The sequence below is a fragment of the Heptranchias perlo genome, chromosome 21, assembly GCF_035084215.1.
Source record: "Heptranchias perlo isolate sHepPer1 chromosome 21, sHepPer1.hap1, whole genome shotgun sequence".
NCBI lineage: Eukaryota > Metazoa > Chordata > Chondrichthyes > Hexanchiformes > Hexanchidae > Heptranchias > Heptranchias perlo.
This window is the reverse complement of record NC_090345.1, coordinates 5140541-5156024: the sequence shown is the minus strand read 5'-3', so window position 1 is coordinate 5156024 and position 15484 is coordinate 5140541. Positions and strand designations below refer to the sequence as shown.

At 48.5% G+C, this 15484-nt stretch overlaps 2 protein-coding genes across 5 annotated transcripts in view; one reads left to right on the top strand and one right to left on the bottom strand.

Moving 5' to 3' along the window:
* The window catches only part of pi4k2a (phosphatidylinositol 4-kinase type 2 alpha), a 26444-nt gene extending 15166 nt beyond the window's left edge, over positions 1 to 11278 (bottom strand). Inside the window, exon 1 of the mRNA XM_068002013.1 lies at positions 10838 to 11278. Within this exon, the coding sequence (XP_067858114.1) occupies positions 10838 to 11224 (387 nt within the window). The 5' untranslated portion in view covers positions 11225 to 11278. The remainder of the gene's footprint in view (positions 1 to 10837) is intronic.
* Positions 11015 to 15484, top strand: part of cdc25d (cell division cycle 25 homolog d) — a 23512-nt gene continuing 19042 nt past the window's right edge. For 3 of the 4 annotated variants that reach the window (XM_068002017.1, XM_068002016.1, XM_068002014.1), the window contains exon 1: positions 11015 to 11170. The gene's annotated coding sequence lies outside the window, so the exon portion shown is untranslated. Of the gene's footprint in view, positions 11171 to 11456; positions 11624 to 15484 lie in introns of those variants that run through there. The other variant, XM_068002015.1, reaches the window with a different exon arrangement.

Here is a 15484-nt window from a genome sequence, read left to right as displayed (position 1 = left end):
AAACGTCATGAGGCAGCGGCACGAGCTCGGTGACCTGCACGTTTTGGAATCTACTCACTGGCGCAGACGAGCTGTGCTCCCATCACCGATGTGAACACAGGGTCTCAGTCCAGCAGTCTGATGTGAAGCCAAGCCCAGTTTCCTCCCAGTTAATCCAAATACATAAAGGTCACAAGATACACAGAGAAGGCAGCCTATTCTAGGCTCATCCATTCAGATGAAAACTGCCATCTCTTAAATGATCCCAGTGATTTTTCCTCCAGTGCCCTGCCTAGAAGTTCATTTCAGGTATGGATCACCATCATCAGTGCTAAATCCGCCATTTAGCAGGTTGAACCTTTGCTCCTTGTCCTGTCATGGTTTAACTAGAATGGCGCTCCAGGTTTACATTTACTGCACCATTAAAGTCCCTTCTCAGTTGCATTCAAGGCTAAAGTTGCAACTTTTATTCTCCCATCTTTGGGAGGGAGGGGGAAAGAGAAAGTAGTTTTGAGTGAAGCCATTCCTTTCACATTCACTCCATTTGATTACCGTATCTCACTGCCAGTATTCTTCTCATCTGTACCTACTCCTGTTTGTTAAAGCTTATATACGTAATACAAAATATATACACACATACATACATATATATCCCAATGTTTGGTCACAGTGAACACATCACTGAACTAATTCAAGGCATTGATAACACGATTCAGGAAAATCAGACACAAGTCAATACCCTTTAACATCATGCAACACGCTCCTTGTGGGATGCCCTTTAATTCATCACCTCAGATTGCTCTAATCACGTCCACCCGATCCACCCTGTTATAGATTGTCTGTCCAAGCTCTAAGGTCCAAACTGTACTTGCTGGGACACAATTCCCTACTGACCATTATTCACCTGTGAGCTTGGAGTACAGTGAGTGTTTGTGGGCTATTCAAGTGTGTGGGGCATCACACCCAAACCCAATCCTATCCACAACTGACACCTACGTTCCAGGAATCTTTGGACAGCTGAGTGGAGCAGGTACCCTCATTGATCCTCAATCCCAGGGTACTGAGGCCAACTCCAGCAGCTGAGTAAAGGTCAGGGATCAAATCGAGACACCCTCCTGGTCTGTATGATTGAGCTACTAGCTGGACAGACTCTCCACGTGCACAGTACAAAAAAACATTTCAAACCAATTCACCCGGGGGGACAGGGCCGGGCGTGGTTGTGATGCCCCAGGTGGCCAAACAGCCTGCTGAGCACTTGTGGAAGGGAGTCCACTTAGGGAGATACCAGAGGGAAGCAAGTGCACATCCGTACCGTCTGATGGAGGCTTTCATAATCAGTGGTGATTAATTTTTTGGTTAAACAGAAGCTCCAAATAATTCTGGCTCCCAGTCACCGCAAATACTCTCACTAACGTGAGAGGTCATCAGGCAGCAGCTGTGTACACAAACTGAGTATTTTTTAAAATTCGTTCATGGAATGTGGTATCGCTGGCGAGGCCAGCATTTATTGCCCATCCCCTATGCAAAGCGACTCCTCTAAAATAGGGCACCTCAGACATGTCTCAGAAACTGCCCGAGCTGGAATCCCACATCTGGCGTTGACCAGAACCCTCGGGCCATGACTGAACCCATTAAATGGGCTTTCTTTTCTGCCAAAATCACTTGTCAAGACCAACTCTTGCTGGAGTATGGCTCCACACACCGCCTTTCATTTGAGACGTTAAACCAGGGCCCTGTCTGTCCTCTCAGGTGGACGTAAAAGGATCCCACTACCACTATTTCGAAGAGTAGGGGAGTTCAACCCGGTGTCCTGGCCAATATTTATCCCTCCACCAACATCACTAGAACAGATTATCTGGTCGTTATCGCATTGCTGTTTGTGGGATCTTGCTGTGCGCAAATTGGCTGCTGTGCTTTCCTACATTCCACATCATTCCTACATTACAGCAGTGACTACACTTCCAAGAGTACTTCATTGGCTGTAAAGAGCTTTGGGAGGACCTGAGGTCATTAAAGGTGCTATATAAATGCAAGTCTTTCTTTATACCTCAACCCAAATGTCCATTCATCATGTGTGAGCCTAGACAGTAAGTGAACAATTGGGGAGGCTGGGGGGTGTGGAGGAGAAAGTCGTAGCCCAGCCCTGATCTTCCCCTCACCCAAGCGGGTGCTCACAGGAACAGCCAGCAGGAGCGGTGTCTGTGGTTGATTTTATTAGCTGGCCTCTTCTCTCCCCATCCCAGAGGTGCTGGGGTCCGTTGTAACATTCTTATTGCTACCCAGTTGAGATCAGCTAACTCAGCACGAACCAGAAATCAAGGGCCTTCACCCCTTTACCCAAACCCCTCCCCATCCTGCACAGCTCCAGACAGGCTCCCTTCAGCCTAACCCAATTTACTCATGTCACAATGCAAATCAGAACTAAGAGGAAGTGAAAATATGAACAGAAAGGACATGTGATTTTAGGGGCTTTTCCCACCCGTTAGCACCCTTTTCCTCAGGGCACTCCTCCAAGTCAGACTGCCTCAGTGGGTAGCACTCTCACCTCTGAGTCAGAAGGTCGTGGGTTCGAGTCCCACTCCAGAGACTCGAGCATAAAATCCAGGCTGACACTCCCAGTGCAGGACTAAGGGGGTGCTGCACTGACAAAGGTGCCGGCTTTCGGATGAGATGTTAAACCGAGGCCCCGTCCTCTCTTCACCCTCATAAGGCCCCAAGTCTACATTTACATTACAACTTATTAGCGGTAGTTTACATGCAGCTCAAATTGCAGTTGGAGGCGATGCTGGGTGAGTTACAATATTAGAAGCGAGCTTTTTGGACCACTGCATAATACCCACCTACACAGTACAGAAGGCCATTCGACCCATCGCTCCTATGCCGGTTCTTTGAAAGAGCTATCCAATTAGACCCACTCTCCTGCTCTTTCCCCATAGTCCTGCAAATTTTTTCCCTTCTAGTATTTATCCAATTCCCTTTAAAAGTTACTGTTGAATCTGTTTCCACCACCCATTCAGGCAGTGCATTCCACGGTGCACACCTACATCTACCTGGATACAATAACCTGCATTTATTTAGCACCTTTAACATAGAAAAACATCCAAAGGAGATATTAGGAGGGCTGACCAGAGGGAGAGGCGGAAGTGTTTGGGGGAAGATTTCCAGAGCATGGGCCTAAGCATTTGAAGACATGGACACCAATCTAGAGGTGACAAAGACATGGACAAGGATTTAAATGGAAGGTGGGCTGATGTAGGGGTGGAGGCGGGTGACGTTAGAGGTGGAAATAGGCAGTCTTTGTGATGGAGAAGACATGGGGTCGGAAGCTCAGCTCAGGGTTGAATAAAACACAGAGGCTGCAGACAGTCTCGTGCTGCCCGAGACAGCGGTCAGGGAGAGGGGATGGAATCGGCAACACGGTACAGGGTTTGTGATGGAGACAGAAGATGACGGCTTCAGTCTTCCACGTTTAACTGGAGTAGACTGCAACTCATCCAAGACTAGACATTAGACCAGATGCGTGGAAGCGGAGCCCATGTCTGTGGGTAACAGGGGGCAGCATGTACAGGAGGGGATCAACGATAGATCGCTGGGAGGTCTCCACAGACGGTACCAGAACAGCATTTTATTTTGGGAACCCGAAAGTGACCACTGGGTCCCATGAGCCCATACTCCATTTTGATAAGATTTCAATCCCTCCACATCACATCCCTCAACCCCTTCATACTCCAGAAACACATCTTGACCCCATTTACACTGTTTACTTCAGTGCTTGCCTCTGGTTCTTTATTCCATAACATGATTACCCTCAATCTGTTCTGACTTCACTCCTCATTTTTTTTTTAAATTTGTCTCTCCTGCTCTTTGCTTCCAGGCAGCCCGTTGCGTAAACTGAACGCACTGGGAAGCGGTGGTTGAGAAACTACTACTGGTTTAGAGGACTGGGGCCGCAAGTTTATTTCCGGTAAAATACCAGGTCACCATTTTCCTTTCCAGACATTTCACTTTACAATTTCCTGTTGGAGGTGGTGAGGTACCATTAAATTAGAATTCTGCTTCTCTCCACAGAACGTCACTTAGCAACTGAGCGGAGGGATTATTAAACACAATAGGTCATCTAATACTGTAGCAACAGAGCAGCCTGATGCTCCAGGAAGACAAAGAGTTTAATATCGCATGGTCTGATGGTCACAGGTTCCAGTCCCAGAGCAGCTAGGTACTAAAGGCACAGCTTACAGACCATGAGGCGCTGACTGTTGCAATGAGATGCGGGGTTTCTGCTAGAAATTCCCTTGGCCCCCCCCCCCCGCAAGTCCACGATTGCCGCCATGGAAAGGTATCGGAGGGATAAAAAAAAAAGGTCGCCATTAACCCAGGTAATACGGCGACACCAACTCAACGATGAAGGCGAGGGTCTTGGAGCGAGGCCGCCCAACTCCCCAGTGGGAGTAAAATAAAACTAGGAAGAAATACCCACAAGGGAAAAGCTACTTTCAGAGCCATGAAATATACACAAAAACATTCAACTGTCAGAAATCAATGTACAGTTTGATAATCTGATTCAGCACTATAATGTTGAATCCCAATATTCATTGACTGCAATATTGGCCCAGAAATTGCTCAAAAAATAACGGCGAGGCAAACAGGGCTCACCGTTATTTCAGGGCAAACGGAAGCACGCACACAGTGAAACGCAGAAATCGCTCTACCATTTGCCCTTCTCGTTTGAAAGCGTCGCGTTAAAGAGATCTCACCGGCTGAATGAATGGACCACCACGAACTTGCTGGACTGCCCAGCAGGAAACAAACTAATCTCTCCATAAAAAAGATACGCTGGCTTTTTTTTAGGTTTAAACTTTTATCGGCATGGTAAGTATTAATGACTGCCAAACATTCGCTCTGGCACTGAAAGGTAACTTTTAAAAACGTGGAGTCTCATTCCTCCCGATATTAATTGTTGGAGACATTTATAATAAAAAAAATTAAAGTTGTTACTTTTTTTTGCATATTCTTTGAACCTTTTACCTCTGTCTTTTAATGTTAACCTCTCTAATTCGCTTTCTCTATCTAATCTTATAGAGCATTTACTAATCTACCCGAGACCCCCTGGTTCTCAGTCCGCACGGCTTGTGAAGGAAGCTTCACGCCCGTGGTTCTGACTGCGCAGCTTGTCAATGATGCTTTCAGCTGATTGAGGGGGGGAAAGAAAGCGAGAAAGAGAAAAAGAAAGCGAGAAAGAGAAAAAGAAAGCGAGAAAGAGAAAAAGAAAGCGAGAAAGAGAAAAAGAAAGCGAGAAAGAGAAAAAGAAAGCGAGAAAGAGAGCGAGAAAGAGAAAAAGAAAGCGAGAAAGAGAAAGAAAAAAAGAGAAAGAGAGAAAGAGAGTTTCCTCCTCCTCTCAGCTCAGAGAAACCTGGGAATGACCACTGCACTTCTTGCAGGTCTCAATTAAAGCAAGTTGACGTCCAGAATCCCACAAAAAGTTTGTGGGTGAGTCAGTCACTTAAGAGCGGCGGGCAACGTCCGTTCGCCGCTCAACGCAATTTCTGGCCCATTATGATTTATGTCGGGTGAGGATGGGATCTGACTTAGTTGCAATAAAGGGCGGTGGAAGCAGATTCAATAGTAACTTTCAAAAGGGAACTGCATAAATACTTGAAACGGAAACATCTGCAGGGCTATAGGGAAAGAGCAGGGGGAGCGGGACTAATCGGCGAGCTCTTTCAAAGAGCAAGCACAGGCACGATGGACCGAATGGCCTCCTCCTGTGCTGTATGATTCTATATGCTCCCACACATCCAGCACTCCAGTTGCGGGGTGGGGAGCGGAAAAAGGGTTTAGTTTCTTTAATCTTTAGTGTCACTCAAGCCTGAACCTATGTCATACTCAGTCAAAAGGGTTTAATTCGGCCTTTACACTGAGCAATATATATAGTCTTCAAAAAAGAGGCTGCAATAAGTAGCCAACGACAAGGAATTCGACTCAGGAGAGTGGTTGATTACATCCAACAGTAAGCACCTCCAAATTTAGCACATATTGATGATCCACAGATTATGAGTCTATGTTACTGAGAATTTTCCTTTCAGCTTCTGCTCTCTTTTCTTTAAGTCACAGATGCTTGCTCGCCAGTACCTCTCCCAATTTTTCACGCAGGAGCCTAGGTAGTGAGCGCGTCAGCAGGCTATTCAAGCACAGGGGCATTACAACTAAGCCAGATCCTATCCTCACCCGAGGGAAAGTAGAGAGTGAGGAGGACATAAAAAACCTGCAAGGGGATATAGACAGGCTGGGTGAGTGGGCGGAGATTTGGCAGATGCAATATAATATTGGAAAATGTGAGGTTATGCACTTTGGCAGGAAAAATCAGAGAGCAAGTTATTTTCTTAATGGCGAGAGACTGGAAAGTACTGCAGTACAAAGGGATCTGGGGGTCCTAGTGCAAGAAAATCAAAAAGTTGGTATGCAGGTGCAGCAGGTGATCAAGAAAGCCAACGGAATGTTGGCTTTTATTGCTAGGGGGATAGAATATAAAAACAAGGAGGTATTGCTGCAGTTATATAAGGTATTGGTGAGACCGCACCTGGAATACTGCATACAGTTTTGGTCTCCGTACTTAAGAAAAGACATACTTGCTCTCGAGGCAGTACAAAGGTGGTTCACTCGGTTAATCCCGGGGATGAGGGGGCGGACATATGAGGAGAGGTTGAGTAGATTGGGACTCTACTCATTGGAGTTCAGAAGAATGAGAGGCGATCTTATTGAAACATATAAGATTGTGAAGGGTCTTGATCGGGTGGATGCGGTAAGGATGTTCTCAAAGATGGGTGAAACTAGAACTAGGAGGCATAATCTTAGAATAAGGGGCTGCTCTTTCAAAACTGAGATGAGGAGAAACTTCTTCACTCAGAGGGTGGTAGGTCTGTGGAATTTGCTGCCCCAGGAAGCTGTGGAAGCTACATCATTAGATAAATTTAAAACAGAAATAGACAGTTTCCTAGAAGTAAAGGGAATTAGGGGTTATGGGGAGCGGGCAGGAAATTGGACATGAAGCTGAGTTCGGATCGGTCAATGCCCTGTGGGTGGCGGAGAGGGGCCAGGGGCTATGTGGCCGGGTCCTGCTCCGACTTCTTGTGTTCTTTAGATTTGTGGTTGGGATCAGATCAGCCATGATCTTATTGAATGGCGGAGCAGGCTCGAGGGGCCGATTGGCCTACTCCTGCTCCAATTTCTTATGTTCTTATGCAGGCACCATCAGGAGCAGGAACTTGTTTATCCCCCCCAAAGCCCAACCCAGGGTGTTGTGGCTAATGATGGGGCCATTTTACACCAACCGGGATAGTATTGAACCTGGGGTATTTCTGGACTGTCCTCTACGTTTCATACAAGACAGCACTACCATTCCCTTCTGATCAATAGCTTCTGATTGCGAGTTGATCAATAAACTTGTTACAACACAAATCTTTCAGAGAGCGCGCAGGGGATCGTCCAGAGAATCAACATTGACCGCACAAGTATTGGTCAGATGCAACACTCAAACAAAGTGAACACTCTAAACCAGGTACCAGACAGCAAAACTTCAATCTAAACTAGCTAGGGACCACGATTATAAACTGATTGGCTTTCTTCTGTCTGTGTTGAAGAGGGAGAAACATTCGGCCCATCGTACTTCTGCTGGAGCTAGCTCCACAAAGGAGCTCTCTACTCTAATCCCGTTTCCCTGCTCTTCCCCCATATCCTTTAATATTTTTCTTCCAAGTGTTTTCCTAATTCTCTAGGAATGTTGAGGCCGACGCCACTTCAATGCTCACTTGTGGCAAATGCAGTCTATATTCTAAAAACCTTTTAGCATGAAAACATTTCTTCTAACCACCTTCTGGATTTGTCTGAAACCAAAATGAAAGAACCGAACGAGAGGGTCCCATGGTTCAGACCCCGACCCTCCCCCCTCCCCAACAACTGTGTGCTCTGTGAGCTGATTTCAGTCCCATTATGTTAAGGAGGGAGATGAGCCAGGGTTTGCATTATCAATTGCTACCCTGTTATCCCCGCTTAAATGTCAAGTAAGGACAAGACTGGTCTTTGTAATACCCACAAGTTCTTGGTCAAGGTATCGGAAAAAACAGCACTGTTGGAAAAATTAATTTAATTTTTATAATTTTCCTTTAAGATCACGATGGAAAAATTGGAATGATAGACCACTGTACAGCCATAGTTATATAATGCAGCTCATAACTGTGACTGATTTAATCCATTTCGAAGTCCAAAATAGACACTGCATCAACCTCATTTAATGAGACATGGGACATTCATTAAAGAACGGTATCTCTGGTGCACTGCATTGTGTGGTGCTGAGCCACAGGGCAAAGATAGTTCCCATGATCAATTCTTGCTGTGTGCTAGATAACAGATCTCAACTGTAGGGTTAACGCAACCTGCCTCAGCAACTGGGCCAGTGGGAGGGGGAGGAGTGAGAAAGAGAGCAGGTCGCAATCCCGTGACCCTGCTGTAAGCGTGCTTGTGGGGACATCTGGATCGGCTGCGATGCCTTCCATTGTCAAAGAGTCTCAGCTCGCACATGAAGAACGGAAGGTACCATTGAGCTTCCGCTACCTGTGAAGCAGCAGTCCACCTCTTCGAGACAGAAAACTGGCAGAAAGAAAACACGTGAGGGAGAGTCAGGTGCTGCGCTTTAGCTCAACTGAGCCTTAGGTTACTTAACATCCCCCACCGTGTATAAATGCTGCAAGTCCTGATAAGCAATGATCAGAGAATAATGGATAACAAGTCGTGATTACAGAGCTTCAATCCATGCACTCCTGAAACAAAAGTACAAAATCAAAACTCGAATGGTTTACCAGCAAAACTGCTGTTTGTGGGACCTTGCTGTGCACAAATTGGCTGCCACACTTCCTGAATTACAACGCTTCAAAAAGTACTTAACTGGCTGTAAAGAGTTTTGGGTCATCCTGAGGTTATGAAAGACACTATATAAATGAGAGCCCTTTCCTTCTTGAGCTCAGCTCCTAATCAAAGACCTCGCCCAAAGTCCACACGCGCATTTCCAGCCCGAGTTTGCTAAAGTGATCAGAAGTGGGAACCCAAGCTGACTTTCCAAACTCGGGCATTAATGCCATCTGTAATGCCCCTACCTCTGCTGAGATCAGCTGACTCAGCACAGACTAGGAATGAGCCTGGAACCTCCCTGGTCTGTATGGCCCAGCTACTCAATGGCTAAACTCGCTGAGGAGTCAGAGGAGCACCTACAGGGCTGCGTCCAGGGCCACTGGTGTTCCGGGAAGAGGTTACAGATTGAGATTAATCATGAAACAGTCAATCGTAGAATGGTTACAGCATAGAAGGAGGCCGTTCGGCCCGTGCCGGCTCTTTGAGAGAGCAATCCAGTTAGTCCCATTCCCCCGCTCTTTCCCCGTAGCCCTGAGTTTTTTCCCTTCAAGTATTTATCCAATTCCTTTTTGAAAGCCACGATTGAATCTGCTTCCACCGCCCTTTCAGGCAACGCATTCCAGATCATAACAGTGCGCGCGTAAAAAAGTTTTTCCTCGTGTCGCCTTTGGTTCTTTAGCCAATCACCTTAAATGTGTCCTCTGATTCTCGACCCTTCCGCCAATGGGAACAGTATTATTTTATTTACATCACTTTTGGCCCTCTAAGTCTCAGGATTGTTTCATTCCCCATTCCCAGATTTAGGTTTAAAAAATCTCCTCTTGGAGTTCAGTGTTCCGTGTCTGCCCCTTCCCCCCTCATATACCTTTCCCTTCTCCCGTCCCCCCCTCCTCCCTCCGCCCTTCCTCCCCAGTAATCCACTTCCCCCCTCCTACAATTGCACACTATCACCCCACCACTCCTCCTTACCCCCACTGCACTCCTCGTCCCTTCCCCCCCATTACCCCCGCTGCACTCCCTCGTCCCTTCCCCCCCATTACCCCCGCTGTACTCCCTCGTCCCTTCCCCCCCATTACCCCCGCTGTACTCCCTCGTCCCTTCCCCCCCATTACCCCCGCTGTACTCCCTCGTCCCTTCCCCCCCATTACCCCCGCTGTACTCCCTCGTCCCTTCCCCCCCATTACCCCCGCTGTACTCCCTCGTCCCTTCCCCATTACCCCCGCTGTACTCCCTCGTCCCTTCCCCCCCATTACCCCCGCTGCACTCCCTCGTCCCTTCCCCCCCATTACCCCCGCTGTACTCCCTCGTCCCTTCCCCCCCATTACCCCCGCTGCACTCCCTCGTCCCTTCCCCCCCATTACCCCCGCTGTACTCCCTCGTCCCTTCCCCCCCATTACCCCCGCTGCACTCCCTCGTCCCTTCCCCCATTACCCCCGCTGTACTCCTCGCCCCCGCCATGTACGCCTCACCCCCCCAGGTACTCCTCGCCCCTGCCCCCCATACCCCCAGGTACTCCTCGCCCCTGCCCCCCCCCATACCCCCAGGTACTCCTCGCCCCTGCCCCCCCCATACCCCCAGCTACTCCTCGCCCCTGCCCCCCCCATACCCCCAGGTATTCCTCGCCCCTGCCCCCCCCCATACCCCCAGGTACTCCTCGCCCCTGCCCCCCCCATACCCCCAGGTACTCCTCGCCCCTGCCCCCCCCATACCCCCCGCTGCACTCCTCGTCCCTTCCCCCCCCATACCCCCCGCTGCACTCCTCGTCCCTTCCCCATTACCCCCGCTGTACTCCTCGCCCCCGCCAGGTACGCCTCACCCCCCCAGGTACGCCTCGCCCCTGCCCCCCATACCCCCAGGTACCCCTCGTCCCCCCCCCCGACACTCCTTACCCTTGTCCCAAGTGCCCCTGCCCCCTCCCCGCGGTACTCCCGGTACACCCCCCCACCCCGGTACTCACCCCCGCCGGGTCCGGGATGAAGTAGCTCCCGCTCGACCCCTGGCTGATGCGCTGCGGGTGGATGCCCAGCTCCTGCGCATGCTCGGCCCGCCGGATCACCTCGGCGAACTCGGGCTCCTCCGGGAACTCGTTGAGCGCTCGCGGGCCCAGCAGCGGCTGCCGCTCGCGCTCGCGGCCCGAGGCCGAGCCGGGGGAGCCGGGGGGCGAGGCCGAGGCCAGGGCCGGGCCTAGCACCCGCACTCCCGCTCCGGGACCGGGACCGCCGCCCGCCAACCGCCCGCCGAAACCTGAGGGGCCCGAGGCAGCGGCCGGGGAGAGCTGGGCGGTGGCGAAGTAGGTGTCGGGCGGCGGTTGGAGCGGCGAGCGCAGCGGGCTGGTCTCGTCCATGTTGCCGGGGTGGGGGGGGGGGGGGTAGCTGGGGCCTGCGAGGGCGCGGCGAGTCCGGGGGGGATCCGGCTCCAGGCGACGGCGGCCCAACTAACAGGAAGCGGCGCCGCGCTCCGCAGCGCAACTGGGTCAGGTGATGCACCGACTTCCGGCATCACGTCATCTTCCAGTCACCGCCATAAACTTCCGGCGTTGACACCTGGTTCTACCGGGTTCCCAACCCTCTCCCGGGTTGGCCTGGAGTCTCCAGGAATTGACCATTTGGGAGGATTGGACCGTAGAAATTTACGGCGCAGAAAGGAGGCCGTTGGGCCCGTCGTGTCCGTGCCGGCCGAAAAAGAGCCACCCGGCCCGATCCCACCTTCCGGGTCCGTGGCCCTGCGGGTTACGGCACTTCAGGTGCACATCCAAGTACTTTTTAGATGAGTTGAGGGTTTCTGCCTCTCCCACCCTCTCGGGCAGTGAGTTCCAGACCCCCCACACCACCGCCCTCTGGGTGAAAACATTTCTCCTCAGCTCCCCTCTAATCCTTCTACCAATCACTTTAAATCTATGCCCCCTGGTCACCGACCCCTGTGCTAAGGGAAATCGGTCCTTCAAGATATTAAGGGGAAGATAGAGAGAAACTATTTCCGCTGGTTGGGGAGTCTAGGACTGGGGCGCATAATAGGACTGAATTGTTAATTTTAAATCTGAGATTGACAGATTTTTGTTAACCAAAGGTATGAAAGAATATGGGGCTAAAGCAGGTATATGGAATTAGGTCACAGATCAATCATGATCTCATTGAGTGGCGGAACAGGCCCAAGGGACTAAATGGCCTACTCCTGTTCCTGAGTTCCTATTAATCGAAAGCAAAATACTGCGGATGCTGGAAATCTGAAATAAAAACGGAAAATACTGGAAACACTCAGCAGGTCAGGCAGCATCTATGGAGAAAGAAACAGAGTTAACGTTTCAGGTCGATGGCCTTTTGTCAGAACTGGAAGAAGTTAAAGATTTAACAGTTTTTAAGCAAGTATGGAGGCAGGGAAAGGGGGGAGAGGAAAGAACAAAAGGGAAGATCTGCACTAGGGTGGAGGGCAGGCGTGATTAAATGACAAAAGGGATAATGGTGGGAGGCAAAGGGGATGGTAATGGGACAAGTAAAGGAACAAAAGATTGGGCTAAAGGAGAAATGGCAACAGCAGAATCATCACCAGCACCAGCTGTCCTAAAAAAATGGGGTGGAGATGCCGGTGATGGACTGGGGTTGACAATTGTAAACAATTTTACAACACCAAGTTATAGTCCAACAATTTTATTTGAAATTCACAAGCTTTCGGAGGCTTCCTCCTTTCTCAGGTGAATGTTGTGGAAATGAAATCCTCGAACCCTTCGCATTTATAAATCACAGAACACTACCTGGTGATTACAGATAGCCTTTCCAACTGCCCGTTGCCAAGGCAATCACAGTGTGCAGACAGAGAGGTGTTACCTACAAGGCCACCGCGATTGCCAGACAGGAGGGTTCCCTCCCAGTCGGGGAACACTTCAGCAGTCAAGGACATTCAGCCACCAACCTTCGGGTAAGCATACTCCAAGGCGGCCTTCGAGACACACGACAACGCAAAATCGTCGAGCAGAAATTGATAGCCAAGTTCCATACCCATGAGGACGGCCTCAACCGGGATCTTGGGTTCATGTCACGCTAGACGTAACCCCACCAGCGAACAAATGTTATCTGTTTTTAATATAACGGGTCATTTGCTGTCTTTCTCTTCCTTCCTGATGTTTCTATGTTTCTGCCTCTCTCTCTCTGTTTTTTTTTTGGTTGTTTGTATATTCGGTGGCCTTGTAGGTAACACCTCTCTGTCTGCACACTGTGATTGCCTTGGCAACGGGCAGTTGGAAAGACTATCTGTAATCACCAGGTATTGTTCTGTGATTTATAAATGCGAAGGGTTCGAGGATTTCATTTCCACAACATTCACCTGAGGAAGGAGGAAGCCTCCGAAAGCTTGTGAATTTCAAATAAAATTGTTGGACTATAACTTGGTGTTGTAAAATTGTTTACAACTAAAAAAATGGGAGCAGTGATTGTGATCTGAAGTTATTGAAATTAATGTTGAGGTTGTAAAGTGCGAAATCGAAAGATGAGATGCTGTTCCTCGAGCTTCCATTGAGCTTCATTGGAACAGTGTAAGAGGCCGAGGACAGAGAGGTCAGAATGGGACTGGTTCTACTCTGACAAGAGGTTCTACTGGGAGACTAGGGGAGTTCCCAACCCTCCAGGATTGGCTTGGCATCTCCTGAAATTGAAGATTGATCTCCCTGGCCACTGCTGCGAGCAATAACCCGGGAAGAGAAAAATAATTTTTAAAAATTGTGTGTGTTTTTTTTCATTTTCTTTGAACACTTCTGTTTATTAGCTATAAAAATACTGGAGATGGGGGGGAAGGCTGGTTGACAGACAGTCAAGAATCATGCAATTGGGTCATGAAAAGTCTTTTCGCTTTCCAATTGGTGTGGGAAGGCAGGGCGTCGTGAGGATGGATGTTTTTGGCGACCAATGGTGGGAGTGTGGGGGCGGGGCAGCTGGAGGCAGGAGGTCATGTGATGAAACCTCCACGAATATGTCCAGCCAGAGTTGGCGATCCCTAACTGGGGTTGAAAGAAAATCAGCCAAATGTCACCTGAGCTCCTTGCTGCTATTGGACTTGGCAATGTGATTTTAAAATGGGCATTTCTATAGTGTAAACCAGGCATCTTTAAAAAAATAAAATTCCCTATCTCAGGCCATTCAGCCATCCATTTATTCTGTTGCTGAGACACAGAGCAGGGCCCATAGTGTAATAACATCACCAATGCTGAACAGAAAAAAAATAGGCAGAAATGATTAAGTGACACCAAGCTTGGGTTAGCCATGACTCAGTTGCCAGCACTCTCACCTCTAAGTCAGAAGGTCATGCTTTCATGTCCTACTCTCAAGGCATGAACCCATAGTCTAGGCTGACTCTCCAGTGTTGCACTGTCTGAGGTTCTGTCTTTCAGATGAGATATTAAACTGAGGTCCTGTCTGTCCTCTCAGGTGAATGTAAAAGATCCCATGGCACTATTTTGAAGAAGAGCAGGGGAGTTCGTCCTGGCCAATATTTATCCCTCAACCTACACCTAAAACAGATTATCTGATCATTATCATATTGTTGTTTGTGGGATCTTGCTGTGCGCAAATTGGCTGCTGTGTTTCCTACATTACAACAGTGACTAAACTTCAAAAAGTACTTCATTGGCTGTAATGTGTTTTGAGACATCCTGAGGTTGTCAAAGGCGCTATATAAATGCAAGTCTTTCTTTATTTTATATTATTGCAAGAGGAAGGGAAGTTAGTGAGGTCTGTAGTTCCATAGATTTGAGGTGCTGGAAATGAATGATTTTGATTTCAACACATGGGGCATGTAGGGAGGGGGAAAGAGGGTGCAGAAAGCTCAGAGGAGCACTGACAGTAGTTATATAGATCAATAAAATGAAGAGAGACAGGAAAGGTTACAATTTGGAGGTTAGATGAGAAAGAAGGGTTGCCTTTCGGTACAACTAGCTTTTAATTGTTTCCTATCCAGGAGTGTGAGAGGAGTTTCCACAGTTTTTCTAAGAAGAGCAGCGAGTTCACTCAGTGTCCAGACCAACAGTCCTCCCTCAACAAACACCAACAAAAAATACAGGTTATCCAACCATTCACCTCATTTGCTGTTTGTGCGACCTTACTGTGAACAAGTGTAAAGTACTTTCAAATATCCTTGAGATTGTGAAAGGCTCTATATAAATGCGAGTTAATTCTTCCTTTCTTTTATCCATGCCATTGCTGCTTTGTGGGATTTGGAGTACACTCATGGGTGCCACGTTTTCTTACAGAACAACAGTCACTGCACTTCAAAGTGATTGGTCATATATGAAGCACTATGAGCTGTTACTGCAAGATGTGACACGGCACTAGAAAAATGCAAGACCTTCGACTTTTTCTTGCAATTCAGCCTTTCTTTTCTGTGTCATGCTGAGGTAACGGTGGAAGAAAGAGCTTGCATTTATGTAGCACCTTTCACATCCTCAGGATGTCCCAAAGTGTTTCACAGACAATTTGAAGCGTAGTTACTGTTTTTAAATAGATAAAAGTGGCAGCCAATTTGTGCACAGCAAATGAGATAAATGACCAGATAATCTGTTTTGTTTGTGTTGGCCGAGGGTTAAGTGTTGGCCAGGGCACCGGGAGAACTCCACTGCTGT